This window comes from Apodemus sylvaticus, chromosome 4 (genome assembly GCF_947179515.1).
Source record: "Apodemus sylvaticus chromosome 4, mApoSyl1.1, whole genome shotgun sequence".
NCBI lineage: Eukaryota > Metazoa > Chordata > Mammalia > Rodentia > Muridae > Apodemus > Apodemus sylvaticus.
Window position 1 is genome coordinate 29324959 of NC_067475.1, and position 16673 is coordinate 29341631.

General features: G+C 44.0%; 1 protein-coding gene across 1 annotated transcript in view; it reads right to left on the reverse strand.

The window, feature by feature from the left end:
- Ppa2 (inorganic pyrophosphatase 2) overlaps window positions 1-16673 on the reverse strand; it is a 66584-nt gene that overhangs the window by 34174 nt on the left and 15737 nt on the right. The window contains exons 3-5 of the mRNA XM_052179210.1: window positions 15719-15763; window positions 12601-12654; window positions 7565-7684 (exon numbers count right to left, since the gene is read on the reverse strand). Coding sequence (XP_052035170.1) covers window positions 7565-7684; window positions 12601-12654; window positions 15719-15763 — 219 coding nt within the window. The remainder of the gene's footprint in view (window positions 1-7564; window positions 7685-12600; window positions 12655-15718; window positions 15764-16673) is intronic.

Genomic DNA, 16673 nt, shown 5'->3' on the forward strand with positions numbered 1-16673 from the left:
TGGGAATTTACCGTCAATTTAAAATCTCTCCTAGGCATTCTCTCTTCCTAGAAACTTCACAACTGCTCGACCCTGAATCAAACTACAGAAACTGACTCAAATGATTTGCCTTAAATTGACATTAGAAGGAATGAGAGGCTGTCATCTCGGGATTCAGTCACTGCTATCATCCCGGCGTTTACATTACCCAGATGCACTTTCTCTATTTTATGTAACTAAAGTATGTACTTATTTACAGGCAACCCTAGAAAAACTCAGTATTTTCCTTCCAGTCTATATTATTATATATCTACTTACCCATCTTTACCTAAAAATAACAACAGCAACAACAACAAAAACAAAATAATCAGGCCCAACAAGTATTCCCCAATACTATTACAACTAAAAAACTACAAGAATAGCCAGGCAGTGGTGGCATGCACCTTTAATCCCAGCACTTGGGAGGCAGAGGCAGGTGGATTTCTGAGTTCCGGCCAGCCTGGTCTACAGTGTGAGTTCCAGGACAGCCAGGGCTACACAGAGAAACCCTGTCTCGAAAAAGCCAAAAACCAAAAACCAAAACCAAACTCCCTGCCCCCCCCCAAAAAAAAACCTACAAGAATAACAACCAGTATAATTCTTAACCTTACATACTGACTACTGGTGACAGACACACACACACACTCAGCCCATTGTACAAATAAAGTGAAACTGTTTACAGTGGTGTAAGTAGCAGAGACAGCATTAGAATCCATCCTGTGACTCGGAACTTGTGATGCTGGGGTCTCAGTCCCTGCAGCAAACCCAGGCTCACGGTCACCTCTTTGACACGCCTTTCCTTCATTTCCCAGTGTCTTTGTGCACTCTCCTGAGCCCGCTGTTCTCTCCTTGTCCTGACACTGCTGCTTCTTTCCTACGCAGACTCCCAGTCATCCTCACCCACTCACAAGGCTGGATGCTGAGTATCCTGGGCCCACTCTGGGCCGGGAGGAGCAGGGAATAAGGCAGTCTCAGTAACCAAGAGGGCGCCGTTAATAAACGGTGCAAAAGTTGTCTCATAAATTGTGCAAAACTTGTCTCTATGTGCAAGGCAACCAACATGGGACCAAAGTGGAACTGACCATCTAGATCATAAAGCTAGAATGTCAGTGAGTGCTCTCTCTCTTTCCCGGGGCAGGAGTACCACTTGCATGGAGATGAACCAGAAGTCACGTTGCCCTAAAGGAAGGTAGCTACGCACGAGGACTTTTACTAATCATCTAGTCCTCGGTTTCCTCAACTACATAAGGAAAGACACAAGCAAGATAAGGAAGGCCTGGGGACATCCCGGGAAGGTCCGGGGACATCCCGGCCTCGTCCTGATGGTCAGCGTTCACTCGCAATCCCCGTGCTTACCACCAGTGAGCAGAAAGCTGATTTAGCCTACATAGAGCTACATTAATTCTGACATGCTCTCTCCGTATATTGTCCTTCTGCTTGTGAGCTGAGCCTGTAACAGCAGAGTCATCTCTACAGCCTGTGTCCCTTACAGCGAGATAAAACTGTCTTCTCATAATATGTATGCAATACGGCTTTGGAGATTTTTTTCCCCATTTTTTAAGATTTAGTTTTGTTTTATGTGTGTGGATGCTTGTTGGCATGTATATATGCAGACCACACATGTGCCTGGTGCCTGTGGAGGACAGAAAAGGGAGTTGGGTCCCCTAGAACTGCAGTGACAGATGACCGTGAGCCACCACGCAACTACTGGGACGTGAACCTGGGTAACATTGCTCCTATCCACTGGCCATCTCTCCAGCCCATTGGTGAATATTTCTGTTTGTTGATTAGCTGACTGAACTCACTCTTACTATCTCAACTCTCAATATTTTCTATCAATTTAGTTCCTAATGTGGAGGAATTAACAATGAAATCTTCTTAAACCATTTGGTACTGTTAATTTTAGGGCCATTTCTTCATGATTTTCTCTACCAGCAAAACCAAACCAAACCCAGAGCACAGAATGGCCCCTTCCCCACCCCTGCCTTTCATACTTTACATCTACAAACTTCCATCCTATTATAAAAAGATGTGTATTAAGTATCATCACTTTTATCTTGAAAATACTCTGTAATTTCAACTGACAAGGAAACTTGGAACAATGCAAAACTTTGAGAATGCCCTCTAGTGGAAGTTTAGGTGCATAACAGGGCAATAGGAAAAAAAAATCTCAGACAGGGGAAGGACTATCAAGAGGAACACATTCAAACTGTTCAATTAAATAAGAAAAAGGGTAAATGGGACAAAGGGGGATAAAGACACAAGTAATTTAAGGGAGAAAAATAAGTAGGAACAATTTATACATGTGCAAAATGTAATTGATCTGAGAACTACAAATTAAAACTGCATTCAAACATTTCAAAGAATTTACAGATTTGTTAAACCAAAATAATAGGATACAGGTCACCTGGAACCGGCATTATATAATGCTGGTAAGGGCGTAAATTGTTGCAATTTCTTGTATGAATCCTTTGAGAATATTTAGTAAAGCAGAATGGGTATATAAACCCCAACTTGATTCTTCAATGTCTATCTAGTAGATAATCTAAAAAATAAAAAAGTCTTGGCATGGAACCAAGAGAACATAACAAAAAGCCTCAAACAACCTCTCAAGAAATGAGAATAAATCTATGAACATGAAATCAGAAGACATACTGACATGGCCTAAAACCAATCCTAGTTTTGTGCAGGAACTGGAAATCATTACCTAACAATCTGTATTAGCCAATATGCTTGCAATCACCATGCTCTGGCCCTAAGGTCTCTGAAAAATCATTGAAAAAGAAAAGAAACATCAGCACATGGGTGGGGCTGGTTCTTAACAACAAATCAGGGACTGGGAGCTACATCTGCAGTCCCCAGCCTCCAACCCAACCCTGAACCTTACTTGCATAGAGTGTCCACTTTATTATCATCAGCCACATCAGCGGCAACAGCTGCACTGCAGAGCTGACTGACAGGCTTCGCCCCTCCCAGAACACATCCCATTACAATAGCTTTCTGGGTAAGACTCATGACCAGATGAACAAACAGGCCTACAGAGATTTAGTCTCTTGTCTCAGTCTCTCAATCCAACAAATCTAATATTTGTGGATAAGAAAGTTTAAATAATAAACATGTCAACACTGTACTCAGACTGAAGGCTTTAAAGTGAAACTAAGTCTTTAATATTCTCCAGACGAGTGTTTTAAGTATGTACTCAGCTAAGGGGAAAGCTGGAACTACCCTGCTAATCATGGGTAAACTTAAAGGTGTGTCCTGGGAGGAGAAGATGATGTTCACTCTGGGGAGGGGAGGGGGTGTCACAGACAGAGGAATGCATAGCATGGGAGGGAAGACAGCCGGAAGGCCTAAGAAAATGATGTCATATCGATGGGTCACAAGCTCAAGAAGACTTCTACTTAGTGTTCGGCTGCTTACACGTCCTTCCAAGCAGTTGGCTTGATAACTCTTCTCAGTGAGCTTCCTGCTTGGCCAAGACAAAATGTGGGCATCCAAATATATATATATAAAACCTATCTGCGTGTATCTATGGAACAAGCACATCCTCAGTGAGGGTGCTGACTTAGTCATTCTCCTAGATGTTCACTGCTATGCACAGTGTGACATTCCTGTAATCCTTGCACCTGGCCAGCCTCACGAGACAAGCACACACAAAATAATTGATCTTGCCACAATTCAGTGTGCCAAGAAGCAAAATGGCCCATGGAAACTAACTACCAACAAAACAACCCTGAGCTAACGACATCTTGTACTCTAAGTTCAAGAAACCGACAGTAAACAAAACCAATTACAGTCAGTTATAATTTGGTGGATATTTAGAAATTAGGGAGCAACACATGGGAACAGTCATGACAGTTCAAGAGGCGGGGTGAAAAGATTCACAGGAGACTTGAGAGGCATCACGAAGACCTGACCGAGAGCAAACATCCCAGCCAGTGACCTGTGTGCACACTGGAAAGGGGTATTCCAGAAATAAGGCACTGGGGGTGAAAATGGAAAAGGGAGTCAGCCAGAGGGTGGGCAGAGGAATGAGGAAGGGGTTGAGGTTGGAGGGGGAGAAAGGTGGAGGGTGCAGAGGAGAGATGAGACGGTATCCCAAAGGGACCAGTAGCTGGCTTTCATTCTAAAAGCTGTATGATCAATAATCATGCCAAAAACGATATTACCTAGGATTATGTCTTGCCATGAGGAGTCTCATGTAATTTCAATGTAATGTAATTAAGTCAATTTCAGGTGTAAAAAAAAAAAAGGTTCCATTTAGTGAATATTTTATGTGGGAGATAACATGAGATCTTTAGTGAAGCTGTGCATGGGTGTGGGCGCGTGCTGACATCAGTTCGGCTCTCTGGTTGGAAAGGGAAGCAAGGACAGGTGTCTCGCTTCTCTCCCTCGTGTCCAGCCTCCTCGTAGCTCACTGTGCACCAGCTCGGGCCCCTCACATGCACCGTGTCCCACTGCAGCGCCTCTCCTCAGTATGCCCACCCTCTGCCTTCCCTCCTTTTCTCTGAGGTCTTTATGCGGCCAAAGCCAGGCCAAGGGACGGCCTCGCTGTCTGACAGCAACACTCCTTACACAGCCCGTGGTCCAACTCCCTGCTTTACTTTTCTCTCACATTCTTTCTCCAAAATTAATGTTGTCTGTTTACATGTAGGAGTGTTTTGTCTACACATATGTATGTGTGGCTGGTGTCCCAGGAGACTGGAAGAGGGGCCTGGATCCCCTGAGACTTGGGAGTTACAGATGGTGGTGAGCCACCATGTGGTTGCTGGGAATTGAGTCTGAGTCCGTCGGAAGAGCAGCCAGAGCTCTTAACCACTGACCCATCTCTCTCTCCAGCCCCTTCTTTCATATTTTTAACATCTGCCATTTCACTCTGTCGACTGTCTGAATTTCTGTCTGGATTAAAAATTCCCAAAGAATTTGGTTACTCTGATTCCGGCTTTTCATCCACACTCAGAACAGGAACACTCTCTGGCAAATAGGAAGCACCAGTGAGTGCACACTGAATGAAGGGCACTGTAGAGGACTGGAGAGTCTGCAGGGAAGAGGCAGAGAAGAGGGGGCCTTCCAGTGAGCCTTGGAGAGAGTCACAGAGGGCAGGGGGCCAGGTAAGAGTTTCAGACTTTATCGTCTTATCAATAAGAAACCAGTGAAAGGTTCTTGCATGGGAAAACACCACCAGACCTTGCTGTTGTTACAGAGATGGTCTCTGTGTATAGTCGTGGCTGTCCTAGAACTCTATGTAGACCAGGCTGGCCGCAAACGTACAGAGATCCACTGCCTTTGCCTCCCAAGTGTTTGGATTAAAGGTGTGCGCCACCACGCCTGGCCAGATCTTTATTTTTGAGACATTATTTTGGATGTAGGATGGAGCATGAAAATTTAATCATAGAGAATGCACAGCACACAGAAAATTAAGAGACGGTGCCCGTTCAGCTTAGTTGAATCATGAAAGAACAATAGTACATCACAGACTCAAAGCAGGGAGGGTAAGAACACCCTGAGAGTTCAAACACACCCAGAGCAGTACCAAAAAAAAAAAAAAAAAAAAAAAAAAAAAAAAAAGAAGAGGAAGAAAAAAGAGGCACCTGTTCTTTAAATAGAAAACCACAGAAGATCTTCCTTTCATTTTCAATCATGACCTTGCACCCCCTTCTTTCTCACTAGTAGATCTGCTTTCTGTTCATTTGCTAATTTATTTTTTGGGGGGTGGGGTAGGGTTGAGACAAGGTCTTGCTATATATAACCTAGGCCAGCTTCACACTAACCCTCTTGCCTCAGCCTCCCACGTGCTGAGACTACAGGTGGGGCTGCCACGCCCAGTTCTGCTTTATTATTTTATGAGTAAAATAACAAAATCAGTAAGAGTAGCACTAGTCACGCTACATGGTAACTGCTGATTTAGTTGTTGATGGTTCTAATCAAACTGTAAATAACTGGAAAAGGAATAAATGATACAAAGTCAGAGGTTCTCAACCTGTGAACTGTGACTCCCCACAGGGGTCCTGTGTGCCAGATATTTACATTTCAACTCAAAATAGTAGCAAAGTTACAGTTATGAAGTAGCAATAACTTTGCGGTCACAGGAACTCCGCAACATAAGGAACTGTATTACAAGGTCGCAGCATTAGGAAGAAGCCACTCTACAGGGCACTAATTGTCCAGACAAAAGAATGGCTAGTGGTCACGAGTGCTGCCCGTCACACGCGTCTAATGAAACAGTCACGCGTCTCGGCACAGCCATGCGCAGTAGACGGTCACCTTCTCCACTTCACAGGTGAAGACAGACAAGAGCACAGAGCGTCGTGTTCCGGGTCACATTGCTGGTGTGACAGCCAGGCCCTCGAGCCCACACGCTCAGTCACCCTTCGCTCTGCTGAACCTCATGCCTAACTCTCATCCTCTCACATCCGTGATTCCCTGTCCATCATGGTTATTCGTTTATTCCCGAACTGCTCAACCCCATGCATCTCTGTTTTGGGGGTAATCAGTAGCTTCTCTGACCCTTCTCTCAGCCACGCAGTCTCTGCTCCCACAATTCCCTAAGCTGTCTTTAACCTCTCCCTGATAGGTCCAACAGAATCATCTATATAGAAACCCAAGAAGTTGAGGCGGGTGCCCTCAGGCTTGAACATACACTCTTATTTCTAGTCACCATTTCGAGAGTGCCAGTTTTACCCAAGCGTGCATCCATGTGGGTGGTCTGGCTGCATCAAAGGAGACCTGGCTCTTGAATGAACGATTTCCCTCTTTCTTTCCTTGTGAATGTTTATCCTCACCACATACCTGTTTTAATCAGCTGTCCTATTTCCTATAGGACAGGGATCCCCCACGTACATTTTCATGTAATTAAAAACTAATACATAAAAATACAAACACTAAATTTCCCCACAGCTGATGACAGAGTGGAGTTTATGATAAGAAAAAAAAAAAAAAAAAAGAAAAGAAAAATGCTTCTCTAGGTCTCTGTAACCCAGAGTTTGGAACAGACATTAGAGTTTTACTCACTAAATGATCATGGAGAGTTGCTACTCACAGAGTGAGGGACCTGGTGGTAAGCAGGAAGGCCAGGAATGGCAGCGTGGCTCTGTGTGGAGAATGAGGACTTGCGATAACCAGGCCTCCACGCCATGGCCTTCCAGTCAGAATTCTAGATTACAACAGAGAGCTCCGTCCAGAATTTACCTCAACTGCCTGTGAGATTTATTAAAAATAAAACCCATCTTGTCATAGAGAAATGTATACTTAAAGGTTAGATAAAGACTTGCTGAAAATTCTTCTCTGACATCAGCTAAGCCCACAAAGAGAGACGCCTTCAAATGTCAGCCGTCAATATTCTAAGTCTGGCCCCAAGTCGTGCCGATAAGTGTGGTTTGAAGTGAAGTTTACCGGGTCAAGGGAATGCCACATTCCAAAAATTAAATTCATAAATCTCTGAAACTGGTATGTTTTAGGAGCTAATTTAAATTCAGGGGGTTCCCAGGATTCACAAGGTGATTTCTTTAGAAGGCATAAAATTTTACCATGATAACAGGGATGTTACCTGAGGGAGAGCCCCGTAATTCCATATGTAGCCCTTGTGAGGGAAGATATTTGGCGTGTAGCGTAGCTTTCCGTTCTTTATATCTTGCTTAATGGGATTCAGTGGCTCCTCTGTGGCAATCTAGAGAGATCACAGGGGAAGGCACGGAGAGGGGTAAAATGATTAGCCCTGTATACAAAGAACAGATTTTAAACCTACCACAGCTCGAATACCCGCATCTCAACTTAATGTTCAAAGGTGTTTTAAAGTAAATTAAGTCAATTCTCATTACTAATTAACAAGTACCATGTAAGAAAATCTGTCTGGAAAGAAGATAGCTGATTACAGATTTAGGCTTAAATTATTTATACACTTGCATTGTTTCTAAGAAAAAAACAGTATAAACAGAAAGGCACGAGGGCAAAAGTTAATTGACAATTTTTTTTTGTGGTTGTTGCTGCTGCTGCTAATTTTGAGGCTTTTATCACCAAGTCTTATATTATAGTTAACTCAAAGGTATTTACCATGGTGAGGGTCTAGAGCAGTGGTTCTCCACCTGTGGGTCACGACACCCCAAAGACCATCAGAAAACACAGGTATTTATGACTCTTAACAGTAGCAAAATTAGTTGTGAAGTAGCAACAAAATAATTGTATGGTTGGGGGTGGGGTAGGGTGGGGTGGGGTGGGGTGGGGGGGTGAGCACATGAGGAACGGCTGCAGCGTTAGGCAGGTTGAGGACCACCGCTCTAGAGAGACAAGGTTAGGGGGACCAGCGTCAGACACCAGCACATGTAGCAGGTAGCTCTGCAAACAAACACCTGTGAGACCAGCTCTGGTGTGGTGGAGGCAGGAGGATTACGAGGGTTTGCTGACTCCCAGTACAGAAGTGATACAAGCTCTAGGTTCTGGGAGAGATACTGGCTTAGAGGAACCAGGGGAGAGCAATGGAGAAGCAAAGCAGCGCCCTCTTCTGGCCTTTGCAGCACCTGCAGACACCCAAGAATACTCACACAGACACACACAAACAGGACTGAAAGCTTTTTGGACAGACGCTATGGGCCAAGGATGCTTAGTATTGCCATTGATTGAGCAGGATGCTGGGAGTCCTGCCCAGAGCAGCCTGGCCAGAGAAATGAAAGGCATCCACACAGTTAAGGAAGGAGTAGAATCATCACTGTTTATAGATAATACAATCATGTATGCAGAAAGCTCTTAAGATTTTCACACACACACACACACACACACACCTCTAAAATTATGAAAGTATGTAGTAAAAAAAATGGATGTAGTAACCTTTCAGGATATAAAAATCAGCACACAAAATCCCACAGCATTTCTGTATACTACCAATGAACCATTCAGAGCAGAAATCCAGAGACTGTCCTATTTAGAGGCAAACAACAATAAATACATTAAATTGAAGAAGAGAAAGATTTGTTTCTTTTAAAAGCTATAAGTTGATGATGAAAAAAAAAATCAAAGGAGACACAAACAAACAAAAGACACCCGAGCTGGATTAGAAGTAGCATGAATCAGGGTCACCGTGATCCAAAGTGAAGTTCCAAAGTCGTTTGAAAAGAACAGATATGGGAAGAGCAAACCGTGGTGTTTCCATGGAAACACACACACACACACACACACACACACACACACACACAGAGAGAGAGAGAGAGAGAGAGAGAGAGAGAGAGAGAGAGAGAGAGAGAGATTAAAATACTAAGGCAATTTTGAGCAAAAAGAAAACCCATCCCATCATTGAATCCCAGCTATGCTACAGAACTACAGCCATAAAATCAGAAGAAATTTGCAAAAGTCAGCCTCTGCCACAGACAGGTGAGACGGACATATGTACACAGGTAAGATGGACATACGTACACAGGTGAGACGGACATACGTACACAGGTGAGACGGACCACGAGTGTTTTCAGCAGGTGCCAGCAACACGATGGGAAAAGCATGCTCCTCAAGAAACCACACTGGGAAAGCAACATAAGATGAGGGGAGAGCAGGGGAGAGCGCCCTCCACCCTGACTCTTACAGAAACCAAGTGGAAATGGAAGTGTAAGGCAGAGGCTGTTAAACTGCTATCAAAAATAGGAGAAAAGGGCAAACTGGTATAGACTGGTTTGGATTTGACCACAAAAACCAAGGCAATAAAAGCCAAAATAGACAATGGGGTTACATCAAACCTAATCTGCACAGCTAGGGTGCAATTGACAGAGTAAAGACAACATATACAATGGGAGAAAAGGTTTTCATCTGACACGGGATTAAAGTCTAAAACATGCAAGAAACTGGAGAGCTAAGGAGAAAAACAATCAGAAAGCTATAATTAAAAAATGAGCACTAGACTTCCAAATTTCTCAGAGGAAGATGCACAGATGATCGATAGGGATAAGAAAAAGGAAATGGTCAATATAGCTGTCAGGAATATACAGTCACAGTAATGAGGAAGCCAGCCAGATAGCTCAGATGGTAAAGACATTTGCTGTCAGCCTCGAGTACCAGACAGGTCCATCACTTGGGAGAGAAGAGAACTCACTCCCAAAGGTTGTCTACCTATTCTCTCTCTCACACCCACACGTATTCACATGCACACAAATACACACTCGAGCACACACACACACACACACACACACACACAGAGAGAGAGAGAGAGAGAGAGAGGGAGAGAAAGAGAGAGAGAGAGAGATGGTTACTATCAATAACAAAATGCCACAGTGAGGGTTCATCTCATTCTAATAAGAACAACTATTATCAAAAAGACTTCAGAACATAAGTCCTAGTAAAGGACGCATGGAGGAAAGGTGTTCACTGGTAAGGGGTAAGCCTGTCCCCTGTGAGGGCAGAAGCTGTGCACACTGACAGGGGGTATACACTAGCCAGCCATCGTGGAAAACAGCACAATGTTCTCTAGGAACCTGAGAACAAGGGACACACAAGTGACTCAGTTCTAAATACACAACAAAGGAAAGAACAAGTGACTCAGTTCTAAATACACAACAAAGGAAAGAACGGCCGTGGGCCACCAGGATGGAAACAAGGCCCAGCAACTGATGAATGGACAAAGGAAATGGACTCCATGGCTGCTCTCCTAGAGCGGGGGAGGCTAACAGAGGTTACCAAAGGTTTGAAAGCGCAGGAGGTGAGAAGGATGGGGCGGCTCCATCCGCGGGATGGAGGAGCAGAGGGCTCTGGGACCACCTGCACTGTGTGGACGTGACCGCAAAGAGGATGACCACTTCGGCTAAGATTACGGCTGTGTTTGTTTGAGACCTACTGTGCAAGGCACAGTGCTAAGAGAGCAAAAATGTAAGATGACCTCACCAGAGAAAAATGTTTCAGATGTATGCTGATTAGCTTGACTTCATTTTTCTGTTTTGTTCCTAAGTTACATTCATACTCCACAAATACATACTGCTCATTTACAGCAATTTAAAAAAAAATCAAGCTCAGATCTTTGTCAAGTGAGTTCTTTTTAAATGTCTTTCTATCAAACATATTCACATTAGCATCAGAAAAGGGCAAAAATAAATCTGATATAAACTAAACAATGGAGTAAATAACCAAAGTGCCACACTTGACGAATTCGCCCGAAACTGTGAAGGCGCATCCGGCGGAAGGGGTAGAGCCAGCAGGGCGGGCTCATGAGAGGGTTCCTTTTTCACTGAAAAGATTAAAATAAAGTTTTTAAGAAGTACAGATCCAAACAAAGAATTTTCACCTGAAGAAATTCGGATGGCCGAGAGGCACCTTAAGAAGTGCTCAACATCATTAGTCATTAGGGAAATGCAGATCAAATCAACCCTGAGATTTCACCTCACACCAGTCAGAATGGCTAAGGTCAAAAACTCAGGAGACAGCAGGTGTTGGCGAGGATGTAGAGAAAGAGGAACACTCCACCACTGCTGGTGGGGCTGCAAGATGGTACAACCACTGTGGAAATCAGTCTGGCTGTTCCTCAGAAAACTGGACATGACACTTCCGGAGGACCCTGCTATACCTCTCCTGGGCATATACCCAAAGGATTCCCTGGCATGCATTAAAGACACATGCTCCACTATGTTCATAGCAGCCTTATTTATAATAGCCAGAAGCTGGAAAGAACCCAGATGCCCCTCAAAGGAGGAATGGATACAGAAAATGTGGTATATTTACACAATGGAATACTACTCAGCAATTAGAAACAATGAATTCACAAAATTTTTAGGCAAATGGTTTGATCTGGAAAATATCATCCTAAGCAAGGTAACCCAATCACAAAAGAATACACATGGAATGCAATCTCTGATAAACGGATATTAATTAGCCCAGAAGCCTTGAATACCCAAGGCACAAATCACATAACAAAGGACACCCATGAAGAAGTATGGAGAGAGTCCTGATCCCGGAAAGGATCGATCTAGCATTGGAAGGGAATATAAGGACAGAGAAAAAGGAGGGAGGTGATTGGAGAAGGGATGGAGAGAAGAAGGTTTATGGGATATATGGGGAAGGGGGATCCAGGAAAGGGGAAATCATTTGGAATCTAAACAAAGAATATAGAAAATAAAAATATTAAAAAAGAAGAAGAAGAAGAAGAAGAAGAAGAAGAAGAAGAAGAAGAAGAAGAAGAAGAAGAAGACGACGACGACTTAACAAGGGCAAAGTAGGCATCTTAGATAACATCCGCAAACTCAGGAGAAAGCACTGTTCCCAGGCAACCTAAAACTCTAAAGAACTAAATCCTCAGAAACCAGAATCAGACAGTGCTTTGCTTGTGTCTATGAACTATTCTGAATAAAATGTGAGCGCGTCCACCACTTTGTCAAGGAAAGGGCAAAGAAAATTACATCGATGCGAGCCCAAAAACTCGGAAACACTCTCCAGAGTGATATTCAGGTTAAAACATTTTGTTTTTGAAATTAAGGTCTAAGCTCACAAGACTATTTCAAATTACCTCCTACACAGAGAAGTTTGTCATCCATTCCTTCAAATATACCAAATAGCTAGAAACGATGCTTTTATGTTTTTAAGTTAACATTTCAATTTTACATTAATAGAATATAAATGTACCTCCATCTTGGCATTTGTCCACCGAGGTATTTCCACAACCATATTAAACAAAGTCTGTAATTAAAAAAAGAAAAAAAAAAGAGCATTACCATTTTATATTCACCCTTTCTTATTTTCACTTGGCGTTGAGGGCCTGTGTGATAAGTGAAATCAGTTCGGCCTCTAATGAAAGAACGGTGCAAGCTTCCATCCCACACCCAGCATGGCCGGTTCCTGGCTTCCCCAGGCACTGTGAGTCTCTGTGTTGTGAGTCCCTTCTTGCAGTTAGAGAGGAGGAGGCTGCCCAGCTCATGGAGATACCACACTTCTGATTACCGCTGTATTGCACGAAAGGTCACCCACCACTTGGAAGCACTGTTCAGGGCATCGACAGTACTGGAAACCAGGACATGTGGTCTGTTCCAGTTGTTTGTTTTGAGACAAGAGTCTTACCATGTAACTCTGGCTCGCCTAGGAACTGCTATGCAGACCAGGATAGCCTTAGACTGACAGAGATCTGCCTGCCTCTGCCATCTGAGTACTAGGGTTAAAAGCATGCATCGCCACACCTGGCAGGAGATGAGTTTTGATATTTATTTTTCAGCTAACCTAGAATGACAGACCATGTCTGCTCCACTCATGGCAATGCGGTGAAAATATCACGGAATTTAAAGGAACACACGCAGAAAATCAAGGAGTCAAAAGTGTTGGGAATGATGGAAGGAATATTGCATCCATGGTATAATCATCATCCAAAATTAAAGTTATCGCTATAGGCTATTAGGAAGTTCACGAGGACTTGGACATGCCTTTCCAAAACAAAGTTAGTGGCTTCAGATTCCTTAGCATTCCAAAGGGCCGTGGCTTCTTTCTCTCACTTCTATACTTTGTAGAATGTTTAACTGAAAGGAGAGTAGGTCAGTGGGTGAGTAAGTTCTCACAGCTTGCCTCACAAAGAGAAAGTCTGAACATTTAAAGGCGGCTGCGATGAGGGCGAGGACCCTGTGTTTAATGGCAACAATGAATCAAGTCGCGGGAAGCAACAATTTAAAGTAGCATTAGCCAAAGCACCTCCCAGCCGCACGCCAGTCTGTAACTGTTAACCGAGCATTTAGAAGCAGCTGTAGTTACCGAAGGTAATGTGTATAGCTACTGAATCTAACAAAAACTTAGAGCTCTGCAGATATGTCCATCTACAAAGCGCCCCCATGCCAAAGGCTCTCCGGGACAGTGCAGAAGGGGAAGCAGAAAGGCTGTGAGCAGCAGAGGCTGGGGAGACTGCTGGGAGACAGTGTCTCTTAGTAACGTCAGAAGCTAATGCATGGAGTCTCGGCAACATGACTGCCCAAATGTGAGAAGAACAGGAGCTACACCAATGGGCATGCCAAAGTGGATTGTGGGGGAGGGGGGGTGCGGGGGGGGGTAGACGGGACACAAGGCCTCAACCCTACGCAGCAAACTTAGGCAACTGAAGAAAACAGGGACCAGGAGAGGTGGCCCTCCCACAGGGAAAAGCACATTAATTAGTTGTCCAGTGCCAAATGGTCAGCCCTAAAACTTGAAAATGTCACATACTAGTAACAGTGTATGGACTGAGCAGGTTATAATTACCTATATACATACACACATATATAAGTATATATATAATTATATACATATATAATATATATAATTATATACATTCTGGGACTTCTTAGAGAAACGGATGCTATTCATTGAAAGAATGCCACTTAGTACCTTTTTTTTTTTTAAATTAAAATTTTCTAGATAAGACAATGTCAGGTGAGAGCTCCAGCCCACCATCATTTGTCAGAAAATCCCAAATACATATTTCAAATCAGAAATATGGCAGGGAATCCTAATCCCTCCTTTAGTCCTTTGGCTTTTTCCCCTGGGGAGTGGGTGGGACATAATAGAAAGACATGAAAGAGAAACACTAATAACACACCACAAAGAGTCACTCAGCCCCACGTATGTGGGGGCAAAGCTGGAAGAGACTGCCCTTCTTTCTTCTCTGATGAACTTTCAGATCAATACCAACATCTGCTCTGCATTACAACAATTACATTTTAATTTGACACTCTGAACCTGGAATCTATTTTTCCCAACTGAAAAGGCTATTTCAGACCAACATGCCCCGCCTCCTGGAACTACAGTGCTTTGAGTAGCCTGCGTGTCACCTCCCATCTAGAGCATCTGGGACCGCGCTTGCTAAACCCCAGTCTAAGCAGGCCCTGTGGAGCAGAGACTCTCATCAGAGACGCCGAAGGGTCCAGACTCCACATTTCGAACGAGCACTGCAGGGTATCAGTGTGGATGTTCACAGGCGCTCTGACAACTGCCTCAGAACAGAACATGACCGGCAGGCAAATGGTACAGGAATTTGACAGCCTCTGCAGCTATGCTCCGAAGGGAACTCAAAGGCTGGGGACAGGAACTTCCGCTGTGGAGGCAAGGGTTAGCGTGGGCAAAGAGCCAATCAAATTGGTCCTAAGTAGTAACTAAAGAGGCACATGGTTAAAAGACACATTTGGAATCAATTTGTTTTAGCATGTAGCTGCTGTATCTGTTTTTCTACGTCCAAAGGACTGCTGTGCCTTAATTCTAAAGGAGACTCTCTATCTTTTCTAGCTCAATGTAAGAAAGAAATAAACTGAGGCAGGAAAGGACAGCTCAGTGGGTGAGAGCCCGCTTATATGCATGCTAGAAGAGGATAAAATAATGACTCTTACGCTATGAATATTTTAACACTATAAAAAAAGGTTAAATGGTGATTGTCCCCAGATGCCTTAAAGAGACATCTGGAGGAAATCATCAGAGTCCACACAAAAGTCTTGTAGGGGAAAAATTAGAAGCAGTTTAAGAATGCAAACATGTCAAGGCCATGAACAGACTGTAGAGACAGGAACTAGAGGAATGGCTCTGTGGCCAGGAGTGCAGCTGCTCAGACAGAGGCCAAGCTGGCTTCCCATCCCCTGGGCCAGGTGGCTCTCCGCCATCTGAGTGGGGTCTGGCGCCCTCTTCTGGCCTCTCTGAGTACCGACCTGCAATGCATGTGCACATACATGTACACACAAACATAGCATAGTCACAAGATGACTTTTTAAATGACTCAAACAACAAAAACCTTAAAGCATACCTTACATTCATCATTTCGTGCCTTTTTCCTGGGAATGCCAAGTTCCTGTAAGAGCAAGGATGATAATTACGATTGGAACATTTCAGGAGGGAATGCAGGAGGCACAGCGTGGGAATAAGACCACGCCCACTGCAAAGCCGTTTTATGAGCCACTGTCTAGAGGCCGCACTCAACAGAGAACCGGTCACGCCCAAGCAGCTCCTCACGCAGCATCGCCAGCCTCAGATGAACAGAGGAGCAAAGTGGTTTAAAAGTAAATGATCAGAAAGTCTAAAGCTCTTTCACGTAACTTCGCAAGTCGGCGTGGAGCAAGCAAAGGCTCAGTCAAGCGTTTAAGGAGAGACCGGGAGCTTCTGGCGACTGCGCCACAAACAGTCATTTCATTATTGAAATGAAACTCCCGGGAGCTTGACTAACAAGCTGTGAAAGCAAAGCGCTTGGCTGTACCTCCTGCCTGTGAATTCTACCAAGGTGTGATTACTGTGCCTCTGCTAAGTACTTTTAAATTAAGCCAGAGTACGCAGCGGGGCAGGAAGAAAGATTATGCCATTCACAAATGTTCACCGGGTCTAGGTAAAACTTACACACCAAAAGGACTACTAAGAAAGAACCAGAATAAACAGAAAGTTTCTGATTATCCCACGTCATGTTGCTCCGAAACACTATCCTTGTTCTGAAAACTCTACATACCAAAACACAAGGAGCAAAAATTGTAAGTAACCATGACTGGCTCAAAACCAGGGGAAGGTGCTTATAGAAATACTGTGTGTGGGGGTCCCTGTGCAGCTAGAAGGTACCGGCCTTTTGCCTTATAATGTATCCTGCCCTATCCTCGAAGTCCACAGGCAGGATGTTACACCCGCAGGCGTGTCTGCCTTTGTTCCACACCCACCCCTACCCACCTTTGTGAACAAGCTATGGGACCTTTTGACCAGTAAGCTAGTAACAGGAGCGG